Genomic DNA, 12,973 nt, shown 5'->3' on the forward strand with positions numbered 1-12,973 from the left:
GCCTGCGTTCTAGTGGCTCAAGATGCTTCTCAGAGGTACGGGCTCACTACTCTGAAACTGCTGTCCACGGACGCTGAGACTGGGAACACGCACAGGGTGCAAGTGCGAGAAGGAACCGGTGGTCCCCACTCAGAGCCGCAGACAGTGGCGTGAACTCGTGTTCAGCTTAACACAGAAACAGATGCAGAGGCAGAGAAGGCCTTTTAGACGATACGTGCACATAGCATCAGCACGCGGACACAAATCTCCAAGCACTGACCACTGAGAGGGCCCCGGGAGCAACGACACCCCAGAAGCAACGGGCCCATCCAGGACCCAGGTCTTGGTTCCCAAACCCATTCTGTAAGAAGGGAAACCAGGCTCCGTGGAGAAATGGCTGATTCGAGGGAGTGGGCGGGAAATGGACTATGTAAGCCTGTGGCATCTCTTGGTGCCAAAAAGCAAGAAAGTCCTCAAAATTCACCCAATGCTGGGGGCGTGTCAAAGGACAGAAGAGCCAACCTAAAGAGCTCCCAGTGGCCAAAGCTGGATGGATTTGAGCCACAAAACAAAACCCAGCACTGGTGCATAGCCTGGAGTAGAAAATAAATAATTTAATCCGTGGGTCCAAACTCATATGAAGAAATGACTAAATCAATAGAAAGGACACAATTCATCCAGGGAGAATTCTCCCAGGCCGAACCTGAAAAAACTGAAGCAACGAAATAAATATTTGTTTGCGTGAGTCCACAATGATATAAGAATTACCCTAACAAGCACATGGGGGAGAAGAGAAAGCTCTTCCTAATAGTAGAATTCCAGGTAATTTGCAGAGAAGGGTGGATAGAAACAGGTAACCATGTATCTAGCAACTCTCATGTAATTATTTTTTGAGGCAAGACTTATCCGATGTTTGCTGCTATAGTTTGGGTATTTGGTGCTTCCAAACCTCATGCTAAAATCTGATTTCCAGTGTTGGAGGTGGGGCCTGGTGGTAGGCGAATGGGTCACAGGGGCGGAACCCTCATGAATGGCCTGTACCATACTGGGGATGGGGGATGAGTGAGTTCTTGCTCTCTGAACTCCCTTGGAAGCTACTGTTAAAAGGAGCCCGGCACCCCCACCTCGCTCGCCTCCTCTCTCCCCATGGGATCTCTACACTGGTTGCCCTCTGCCTTCCACCAGGAGTGGAATCCGCCTGAAGCACTCACCAGGTGCCCAGTCTTCCAGCCAGCAGAATCATGAGCCAAATAAACCTGGTTTTTTTTGTTTGTTGTTTTGAGAAAGAGTTTCATTCTTGTTGCGCAGGCTGGAGTGCAATGGCGCGATGTCGGCTCACTGCAGCCTCTGCCTCCCAGGTTCAAGCGATTCTCCTGCCTCAGCCTCCGGAGTAGCTGGGATTACAGGCATGCGCCACCATGCCTGGCTAATTTTTTTGTGTATTTTTGGTGGAGACAGGGTTTCACCATGTTGGTGAGGCTGGTCTCCTGACCTCAGGTGATCCGCCCACCTCGGCCTCCCAAAGTGCTGGGATTACAGGCGTGAGCCACTGCACCTGGCTAAACCTCTTTTCTTTACCACCTAGCCTCAGGTATTCCTTTATGGCAACAAGAAATGGAGTAGGACAGATGCTGAAATGACTGGGAAAAGTAGGAAGAGAAATGGGATATTTACATACTATCAAAGTGCGTTCCCACGAGATAGTTATTAACGGAAAGTGTAACTCCTAGGTTTACAGTGGGAAACCCAGCAGGCACCTGGCCCAAGAGACCAAGGCCTCAACATCTCACGCCTTCCCCGCTAAGGCACATCCAGCAGGGCGTGGCGTCGCTCCACGTGATCACGTAAGACAAACCCAAACTGAAGGAGACGTTACCAAAGCTCCGACCAGGATTCAACAGCGTCAAGCTCGACAAGGATGAAGGATGAAATGAGGAACTGCCACAGGCATGCCACACAGACGTGACAGTGTGGGATCCTGGACCAGAACAAGGCCACTTGTGGGAAAACTGACAAGACTGGTAAATAAGGTCTCTGGTTTGCTATTAGTATTACGTCCATGTTATTTTCCTGGTTTTCATAATTGTCCTGGGGTTATGAAAGAATGGGGAAGATGCGTGAAGGGTACATAGTAATTCTCTTTTTTTTTTTTTTTTTTGTACTTTTAGTAGAGACGGGGTTTCATCGTGTTAGCCGGATGGTCTCGATCTCCTGACCTTGTGATCCGCCCGTCTCGGCCTCCCAAAGTGCTGGGATTACAGGCGTGAGCCACCGCGCCCGGCCTTCTTTACACTAACTCTTCAATGTTTTATAAGAATGAGGTCGCCAGACATGGTGGCTCACTCCTCTAATCCCAGCACTTTGGGAGGCCGAGGAGGGCAGATCACGGGGTCAGGAGTTCAAGACCAGCCTGGCCAACATGGAGAAGCCCCGCCTCTACTAAAAATATAAAAAAATAGCCGGGTGTGGTGGTGCATGCCTGTAATCCCAGCTACTTGGGAGGCTGAGGCAGGAGAATCGCTTGAACCCGGGAGGTGGAGGTTGCAGTGAACCGAGATGGCGCCACTGCACTCCGGGCCAGTCAACAGTGTGAGACTCCTTCTCAAAAAATAAAAATAAATAAATAAATAAATAATGAGATCATTTCAAAATGAAGTTTAAAAAAATTTTTTTAAAGCAAAAATTAACTAAGAACCAAGGCTACAAAACAACACCACCCCAGAGAGCGGCGTTCCAGCAGAGATGGTGATCTGAGAAGTTTGTAAGTGAAAGGAGGGAAAATCGGGAACCTCAGAGGGCGGCTGCCACCGCATCCATCATCCTCTGGGGGAAGAAGGGCAGAGGGGAGCCAGGAGATGGGCAGAGCCGGAAGGAACAGCCTCCGGACAGACAGGCGACAGAGCTCAGGAAGGTGCAGCAGGAACGCTATAGCAATCTGGGTCTGACCACGAGGGGAGGTGTGGCTGCCTGCAGCACTGTGCACAAGGAAGCCCTGCTCCTCCAGGGCAGTCTGTTCTACCCGCCATGCAGGAAGCAGGGGGACAGAAGAGAGAAACAGCTCCACGGTAAACCTGGGAGGGTTCTGGGGTCCTCACCTTTCCTCCAGTCCTACCTGCAACAGTCAGGACGTGAGGCCCACCATGGGGCCTGGCTGTCTTATAGACAGGAGGGCATTTTCCCACGGGGTTGGGGCATGGGCATGCAGCTCGCCAGCCTGCTGGGGGTTGGGGGTGCACTGTTGACTCGTGGCTGCAGTGGTCCCTGTGAGTGCCTGGCTGGAGTTAGGGGCTGTGCTCTAGGGCCGGACCAAGTGCCATGCTGAGGTTTGGCCAATCAGAGCAGACTAACCCCCAAGCCAGTGACTGCCTGCATGCTGGACATGCGACTTGAACTGGACCAGTAAGAGTCAGCCCTGGGGCTTTCTGGGAAAACCCTGGGCTGGTCCCCCTTTTGGTGCAGGGGCTGAGCTAGGTAGAGAGATGTTCAGAGAGGGGGGCTGGGGGGCGGACTCTCAGTTTGCTGGAAGAAAAAGGCCAGTGGAGCCAGGCAGTGGCAAGTGAGAGCCTCTTAGGGTATCCAGATCCCACCATGCCCAAGCACCTGGGCCACGCTGGGATGTGCCCGAGGGCTCTGGTGGCCTTAGCATCGCACTGCATGGCGAGGAAGTAGAGACTGTTTGTTCAATGGAGCCTCAATGGCCTCATCCTACTTTTCCAGTGGGAGGTTTTTGTCTCCTGCGACTCCCCTGCATGGACTTTGCTGGTTGTGGGACTTGAAAAGGACACCAAGGACATCCCAGGAGAGGGACCCCAGGCCTCCTCAGGGGTGGAGGGGATAAGCAGTCATGCCCCCACTTGCTCCAGGACCCAGAGGCAGAGGCTGTGATGTGTGGAGCTGTGCACAGGCCCGAGGCGGGTGGAGCTGTCCTAACCCCCAGTAGCTCAGGATGTGACTGTACCTGGAGACAGGGCCAATACAGAGGCAATGAAGTTAAAGCAGGCCATTAGGATGCACCCTCATCCAACCTGACCGGTGTCCTTCTAAGAAGAAGAGATGAAGACACAGGCACGCACGGAGGAAGGGCCACGTGAAGGCACAGGGAGACACGTGTAAGCACGCATCCCTGCAAGCCAGGAAGAGAGGCCTCAGGAGGAAGCAACCTACTATAGCTTGACCTTGGACTTCTGGCCTCCAGGAAAATACATTTCCGTCATTAAGCCACCTCGTTTGTGGTATTCTACTGTGGCAAACTTAGGAAACGAACACAGGAGCGTGTGAGCAGCGTGTGCGGTGTTGCTGGCACCGGGTACTCACGAGAGAGGCACAATGATGAGGAAGGGCCCGTTGATGCGTTTGTGCTCCATGAGGTACGTGATGAGCGCGATGGTCTGGATGGTCTTCCCCAGGCCCATCTCGTCAGCCAGGATGCCGTTCAGGTTGTTGTTGTACAGGGACACCAGCCACTCCAAGCCTTTGATCTGCAAAAACAGACACGGCCACGCCAGGACTGAAGGCCGGGTAGGACACCAGAGGGTTCTCCACACTTCAGAGAGTCAGCCACGAGTTCTGCCTGAGCCACATCCCACCCTTGACTGCCTTTACCGAGGATTTTTCCTCTGAACCAACCCGATTCTTTATTGCGGAACCTCATCCTTACAATAGCGTCTGTGAAGTTGCAGGGTGACTGTGCTAATGATGGACAAGTGCAACATTTCTGGGGCACATCCCAACAGCTCATTCCCAACTGTTACACTGTCCGCCTATCCCTGCCTGACCATGCCCCACACAGCACACAGGAAAAACCTGCCCACACCAGGGGACACCTGCACTCAGGAAACCACGAGGGCTTCAGGGCGACTTGGTGAGGAATTTGCCGCCTGAACATCATTTCAAGATTACAGGAGGGATTTCCAAAGCCTGGGAGCTTTCTGAAATACAGGTCTTAAATAAAAGACTATTTGCAAACTGAAGATAATGTTATGAAGGAAAATTTGGAAATTTTCATAATGGATTGAGGAAGTAAGTTCTGGCCAAGTTCTAATTCTTTTTTTTTTTGAGACCGAGTCTTACTCTTACCCAGGCTGGAGTGCAGTGGCCCGATCTTGACTCACTGCAACCTCTGTCTCCTGGGTTCAAGCAATTCTACTACCTCAGCCTCCCAAGCAAATGGGATTACAGGCATGCACCACCATGCCCAGCTAATTTTTTTTTTTTTTTGAGATGGAGTCTCGCTCTGTCGCCCAGGCTGGAGTGCAGTGGCCGGATCTCAGCTCACTGCAAGCTCCGCCTCCCGGGTTCACGCCATTCTCCCGCCTCAGCCTCCCGAGTAGCTGGGACTACTGGCGCCTGCCACCTCGCCCGGCTAGTTTTTTGCATTTTTAGTAGAGAAGGGGTTTCACCGTGTTAGCCAGGATGGTCTCGATCTCCTGACCTCGTGATCTGCCCATCTCGGCCTCCCAAAGTGCTGGGATTACAGGCTTGAGCCACCGCGCCCGGCCCCAGCTAATTTTTTGTATGTTCGGTAGAGACAGGGTCTCACCATGTTGGCTAGCCTGGTCTCAAAACTCCTGACCTCAGGTGATCCACCTGCCTTGGTCTCCCAAAGTGCTGGGATCACAGCCGTGAGCCACTGCGCCTAGCCAAGTTCTAATTTTTTTAACTGCATTGGACTCCTGGAAAATTCCACTGACCATGAGATTTGCCTTTGTTTCACTATTGTTTTTTTTTTTTTTTTTTGAGACAGAGTCTCGCTCTGCCGCCCAGGCTGGAGTGCAGTGGCGCGATCTCAGCTCACTGCAAGCTCCGCCTCCCGGGTTCACGCCATTCTCCTGCCTCAGCCTCCGGAGTAGCAGGGACTACAGGCGCCCGCCACCTCGCCCGGCTGGTTTTTTTTTTTTTTTTTGTATTTTTTAGTAGAGACGGGGTTTCACCGTGTTAGCCAGGATGGTCTCGATCTCCTGACCTCGTGATCCGCCCGTCTCGGCCTGCCAAAGTGCTGGGATTACAGGCTTGAGCCACCGCGCCCGGCCTCACTATTGTTTTATAGAGATGGGGTCTCTCTATGCTGCCCAGGCTGGAGTGCAGTGGCTATTCATAGGGACTATCTCACTACGGATCAGCACATCAGTTTTGACCTGCTCCATTTCTGACCTGGGCAGATTCCCTCCTCCTTAGGCCACCTGGTGGTCCCCCACTCCTGAAGGTCATCATATTCATGCTGAACTTAGTACTGACACCTAATTGACACAGGGCACTACAGCTCAGAAGTCCTGGGCTTGGGCTCTCCTCCCACCTAAGCCGCCTGAGTATCTGGGACTACAGATGTGTGCAACCATCCCCAGCTAATTTTAAAAATATTTTTGTAGAGGCAGTGTCTCACTATGTTGCCCAGCCCATCTTCAACTCCTGGGATCATGTGATCTTCCCATCTCAGCCTCTTAAGCAGCTGGGACTGTAGGTGCATGCGCAGTTTTGAATGCTGATATTAACACAAAAGTTTTAAGAGTTGTCTTAAAGAAAGTTGGGGCTGGGTGAGGTGGCTCACACCTGTAATCCCAGCACTTTGGGAGGCCAAGGTGGGTGGATCACCTGAGGTCAGGAGTTTGAGACTAGCCTGGCCAACATGGTGAAACTCTGCCTCTAGTAAAAATACAAAAACTAGCTGGGCGTGATGGTGCACACTTGTAGTCCAAGCTACTCGGGAGTCTGAGGCAGGAGAATCACTTGAACCCGGGAGGCAGAGGTTGCAGTGAGCTGAGATCGTGCCACTGCACTCCAGCCTGGGCAAGAGAGAGAGACTCCATTTCAAAAGAAAACAAAAGAAAAGAAAGTTGGGGAAGAGGGATCACAATCAAATTGAAAACCAGAGAGACCTGTTCTTTGGTTGGAGTTGTGCTGGTTGTCTTGTGGGACCTTGTAATGAGCTCGGGATGGCGGGCCGCATTAAGAGCATGAGCAGCTCTGCTTCTTGACTGTCCCAAGTCAGGCCCAGGTGAAAAGCTTCAGAGCCATCATCTTTTCACCCTCACACAGGACCTGCTACCCCATCCCCAGAAGAAAGAGCGGAGTCCAGGGCTGCCGGCTCCTAGATCTAAGCTCCAGACGCTTGCCGTTTCACACCACACAGAGCTCAGGTAACCTGCCCTGAGCAAGCAGATGCCCAGATCTGAGCTCTGGTCCTGGTTCAGCCCTACACACGGTGTGATGCTGAGGAGCTGCTGCACCTCTCTGCTCTTCAGGTGGCCCCATCTCCTCCGTGAGGCCACTGGCGTGCAAATCGCTCCCACTCTGCCTGGCACATCAGGCACTCAGTAGACACTGACTTTCTGCTGTTGCACTTCCTCCTGGCAGCTAACCTATCAGACCACATCTCTGTTTTACACATGGCGAAACCGTGGCTCAGAGGAGAAAAGTGCATTGCCCACAAAGAGCAAAAAGTGAACTCAGGTCTGCCTGACGTCCGCAGCCCCCACCACCTGGGAACACCTGCACCGAGGCAGCTACACGGCAGTGGCCTCCCCAGTCCCCACCTCACCTGGTACTGTTTGAGGACACCATTCACCATAAGCGCTGACTGCTTGTCCACTCTCTCGGTGACAGCGTGGGCCACGGCATAGTAGGACTGCAGGCCACGTGCCAGGGCCTGGGACACACCATACTCATCATCGACATCTTGCTTGGCGTTCCTGGGAGTGAGACGGAAGCGCTGAGTAAGGACACACGTTCCTATCTGTGACAACATGCTCGCTCCTGACACAAGCTCTGTGGAGTGGCCCTTTCTGCAGAATGACCTGTGGCCAGCACTGTAAGACATACAGAGGTGCAGCCGGAGAGTGTGAGGCCAGGCAGGGCAGCGCACACTGAGCCTGAGGGGCCCAGACTGGACTCCTGGGAGCTCTGGGTCCTGACTGCACCACCACAGAACAGGAATTCTGTCACGCAGACAGGCACTTTGGGAGGCTGAAGCAGGCGGATAACGTGAGGCCAGGAGATCGGGACCAGCCTGGCCAACATGGTGAAACCCCATCTGTACTACAAAAAACAAAAATTAGGCTGGGCGCAGTGCCTCATGTCTGTAATCTCAGCACTTTGGGAGGCCAAGGCAGGCGGATCACCCGAGGTCAGGAGTTCTAGACCAGGCTGACCAACATGGTGAAACCCCATCTCTACTAAAAATACAAAAATTAGCCGGGCGAGGTGGCAGGCGCCTGTAGTCCCCGCTACTCGGGAGGCTGAGGCAGGAGAATGGCGTGAACCCGGGAGGCAGAGCCTGCAGTGAGCCGAGATCACGCCACTGCACTCCAGCCTGGGTGACAGAGCGAGACTCCAGCCTGAGCGACTGTCTCAAAACAAACAAACAAAAGGAATGCTGTCACTTGCCAAAGCACATAAAGACACACTGCACCTAGCCAGACGCTGATAATAGGACCCATTCTTTCTAATAACAATTCATGAGCCTAAAGGTGAAAAGAAACACAGACTGAACAGGTTCATACAAAACCAGAATTGTTAAAACTTAGGCAATTTGTAATATAATCTGAATATTTTTATTTTAAAAGTGAGAAAAACTTTGGCGAGTATGATGCTCAAGCCTATAATCCCAGCACTTTGGGAGGCGGGGTAGGCGGATCACAAAGGTCAGGAGAATCCAGAGACCATCTATTTAACCAGTGAAACCCCGTCTCTACTAAAAATACAAAAAAACCTGCTTGGTGAAGGGTGCGAGCTTGCAGTGATGTGAGCTGAGTCCGGCTCCCTGCACTCAGCCTGGGCAACAGAAGCCAGAGACTCTCAAATCTCAAAAAAAAAAAAAAAAAGTGACTTTGGCTAGGTGCAGTGGCTCATGCCTGTAATTCCAGGACTTTGGGAGGACGAGGTGGGTGGATCACGAGGTCAAGAGATCAAGACCATCCTGGCCAACATGGTGAAACCCCATCTCTACTAAAAATACAAAAATTAGCTGGACATGGTGGCCCGCGCCTGTAGTGCCAGTTACTCGGGAGGCTGAGGCAGGAGAGTTGCTTGAACCCAGGAGGTGGAGGTTGCAGTAAGCTGAGATCGTGCCACTGTACTCCAGCCTGGTGAAATCAAAAAAAAAAAAAGTGACTTTTAGCCACCTATATATATATATATTTTTTGAGATGGAGTCTCACTCTGTTGCCCATGCTGGAGTGCAGTGGTGCTATCTTGGCTCACTGCAGCCTCCTCCTCCCCATTTCAAGCGATTCTCCTGCCTCAGTCTCGCAAGTAGCTGGGACTCCAGGTGCACATCACCACGCCCAGCTAATTTTGGTATTTTTAGTAGGGATGCGGTTTCACCATGTTGGCCAGGCTGGTCTTGAACTCCTGACCTCAAGTGATCCGCCTGCCTTGGCCTCCCAAAATGCTGGGATTATAGGCCTGAGTCACCGTGCCCGGCCCTCTCTTGCCTTTTAACAGGATCCATTCATTCCTTACCATAAGCAATGATGAGATTAGTGTGTTAACTGTGATGTGTTACAGGAGCAAAAGATGAGAAATATAACCTAAATGCCTGCCACCAAAGGACAGGCCTACAAAAATGAGAATATAACGTGACTCAGTATGACACTGCACACTGAGGACCAGACTGGGAGCACTCTGCACGGACACAGGATCACCTCCGAGAGGGAAGGTTCAGTGAAAATAACAAGGTGCACACCAATGTACACCGGAGATATGTATGCAAATGAAAAGACAAAAACATGCACATTTTCCTTGCTAATGCAGACAGCATCTCTGAAAGATGACACACGAGGCTGGAAAGTTTCCCCAGGGAGGGCAGTGGAAAGGGAGGGAGCTGAGGAGCAGGGGACGGGGGGAGGAGGGCTTCTCCCACACACCTGACTACCTCGTAAGCATATGGTGAACCATGCGAATGCATTTGCTCTATTAAATCCCTATAAAATACATGAAATGTGAAGTAAATAAATTTGCTCTCTGTGATTCCACAGTAGCAGCTGACTGGACAGTGCTGAATGTCATCTAGGGATGGCTGGGATTCTAGCCACTCCCACCAGCGCCACCTCACAGGAAGCTGGCACAGAACAGTGTGTGTCAGGATCCCTTACTCAATGATGTGCCGTGCGTCCACCTCAGAGACGTCGTCGCTGTCTGGATCTGGAATCTTCTTTTTCTCCTCCACGGGCAGGGTGGGAGGCTGCGCTGCCTGCGGCTGCTCTTCCTCCTCCTCCTACCAAGAGACAAGCCCGTGTCACCTCGGTTCATTCCCCAGAGAGGGGGGACGGGACTCCCATGGGGAGAACATAGTTTTAGAAGCAAGTGATCTTCTTACAGCCCTCACCCTCTCTACCTATCCTGGAATGTGTGATGTTTGTTATTTACGTCTTCCTTTTAAAATTATGTATTTATTATTATTAATATATGGGAGTCTAACTATGTTGCCCAGATGGCTTCGAACTCCTGAACTCAAGAGATCATCCTGCCTCAGCCTCCCCAGCAGCTAGAACTACAGATACGCACCACCACGCCCAGCTCAAATGTTTTAAATTTTGTAGATATGGGGTCTCGCTACCTTCCCCCGGCTGGTCTCAAACTCCTGGGCTCAAGCAATCCTCTCGCCTCAGCCTCCCAAGTAGCTGGGACTACAGGCAAATGCCACCATACTGGCTACATCTTTTGTTTTTTTTTTTTTTTTTTTGAAACGAAGTGTCGCTCTGTTGCCCAGGCTGGAGTGCAGTGGCGTGATCTTGGCTCACTGCAACCTCCAACTCCCAGGTTCAAGCGATTCTCCTGCCTCAACCTCCCAAGTAGCTGGGATTACAGGCACACGCCACCAAGCCTGGATAATTTTTGTATTTTTAGTAAACGGGGTTTCACTATGTTGGCCAGGCTGGTCTTGAACTCCTGACCTCATGATCCGCCTGCCTCGGCTTCCCAAAGTGCTGGGATTACAGGTATGAGCCACCACACCTGGTCCCGACACTTCTTCTAAGGCTATCTCAGGGTATTCTGGACTTTTGTTACTAATTAGAAGTAGACTCCATATCCCTCCTACCCGTTATAAAATGAATATTACACGTTTATTCTCTGCTAACCTACTAAAGCAGGTTTTCATTGATTCTCTTGGATTTCCTAGGTATTAAGTATCTTAGAGCCCACCATCATCCCCGGCTAATTTTTGTATTTTTTAGTAGAGACGGGGTTTCATCATGTTGGCCAGGCTGGTCTCGAACTCCTGACCTCGGATCATCCACCCAACTCGCCCTCCCAAAATGCTGGGATTACAGGAGTGAGACACCACACCTGGCCTTAAATATCTTAGAGCCAACTTTCAATATTTATTGCTTGTAATTTACTTCCAACTTTACTGACAAGTCTCAACCATCTACAACATGTCTAATAACACTGGCAACATGAGGCATCTCAGTTTACTGAAAGTTTCTATGGACTTGTTTAAGCATTCATGTTGTGTCATTTAATGGTTTTCCAGCCTTTACTGGGATTTTGCATAACACATTGAGAAAATAGACATGAATGCATTTCCTTATCTTAAACTATTCTTGTCTTGCCACTTAAATCATACAAATACATCACAGTGGATTGTTCCCTTTTCTATATTGGAACTGCTACAAAGCTTTAAAAATACTATCTATAATTAATCTGTTAAATAATTCCAGTGAAAAGCCAGTGGGATTTCCCTTAGATCACAAAAAATGATTTTATAGATCACTTGGAATAAACAGGTGGTAATAACACCAACATTTTAGGCAAGAAAATCAGAGCTGGTACAGACATCCTGGAATTAAAACAGGAGTGAGACTTCTGGCTAAACTCAAACGAGGAGGTGGGCAAATTTCCTCCCCAAAAAGCAACTATAAAGCAGGACAAATTGACAAAGTGAGCATTTCAGAGCTCACCAAGTTGACCAAAGGTCTACTAGAATCACTGAACCTTAAAAAACTGAACTTCAGGTGGGAAGAGAGGGAGTTTGTAGCACTTTTACTGTGGGCCACTTTCACCTCTTCTGCCTCACAGCTCCGGACACTTGAAGGTCTTATGGCGGGAGAGTTGCAGGTTGTGAGGCTTGGCAGGGAGGTGGAAGGGGCTCAGTCACTTGTAGAAGGAGGCAATGCTCAAGCCCAGTGGCACTGCCAATGGAGGTGAGATCAGCCGCGGTAGGAAAAAGCGTATCACTGGCTGAGGCTGAGTCTGTGCATATGCACAGACGCCAAAGGGCCCAGAAAAGCAAAAGTGCGAGGGAGAACCCGACAATGGCCCAAATGTGGAATGCATCTCCTCATACAACTGAACCATCAGCAGGAGAAAGAAGGCGCGTGTCTGAGCATAAACTGTGCCCAATCTTTAGATGACCACTAAGTGACAAAGAAACACTGTCTGCCCCTGATGAACCAGGGAAAAAAATCACGAATAAGACAAAGCCAAAAAATGTTTAAAAGAACTGAGCAAATATAGCAGAGGCTACACATACTATGTGAGAACCAGATTTCACAGATTTAGCCCAAGGAAATTATTAAACAGACCACAGGCCACCACAATCTCCCACAGGTAAGTCAGACTCCAGGGTAGCTAAAGTACACTTCAACTAAACATGAAGAGGTAAGCAAAAAAATAGGAGAGGCGAGGGGTGGTGGCTCCTGCCTGTAATCCCAGCACTTTGGGAGGCCAAGGTGGGCAGGATCACCTGAGGTCAGGAGTTCAAGACCAGCCTGACCAACATGGTGAAACCCTGTCTCTACCAAAACTACAAAAAAAAAAAAAAATTAGCTGGTGTGGTGACAGGCACCTGTAGTCCCCGGAGGCTGAGGCAGGAGAATTGCTTGAACCCGGGAGGCAGAGATTGCAGTGAGCTGAGATTGCTCCACTGCACTCCAGCCTGGGCCACAGAGCGAGACTGTCTGAGAAAGAAAAAAAAAAAAAAAGGCATTATAAAAATAAAAATCTAGAAAAAAAGCCATTAAACACAAAAGAAGGCAGTAAAGGAGGAACAAAAACT

At 50.5% G+C, this 12,973-nt stretch overlaps 1 protein-coding gene across 18 annotated transcripts in view; it reads right to left on the reverse strand.

The window, feature by feature from the left end:
* Positions 1–12,973, reverse strand: part of SMARCA4 (SWI/SNF related, matrix associated, actin dependent regulator of chromatin, subfamily a, member 4) — a 102,301-nt gene that overhangs the window by 43,913 nt on the left and 45,415 nt on the right. For all 18 annotated transcript variants that reach the window (XM_031659898.1, XM_031659904.1, XM_017952201.3 and 15 more), the window contains exons 14-16: positions 10,068–10,189; positions 7,514–7,664; positions 4,294–4,457 (exon numbers count right to left, since the gene is read on the reverse strand). In XM_031659898.1, coding sequence (XP_031515758.1) covers positions 4,294–4,457; positions 7,514–7,664; positions 10,068–10,189 — 437 coding nt within the window. The remainder of the gene's footprint in view (positions 1–4,293; positions 4,458–7,513; positions 7,665–10,067; positions 10,190–12,973) is intronic.

The sequence above is a fragment of the Papio anubis genome, chromosome 20 (assembly GCF_008728515.1).
Source record: "Papio anubis isolate 15944 chromosome 20, Panubis1.0, whole genome shotgun sequence".
Lineage (NCBI taxonomy): Eukaryota > Metazoa > Chordata > Mammalia > Primates > Cercopithecidae > Papio > Papio anubis.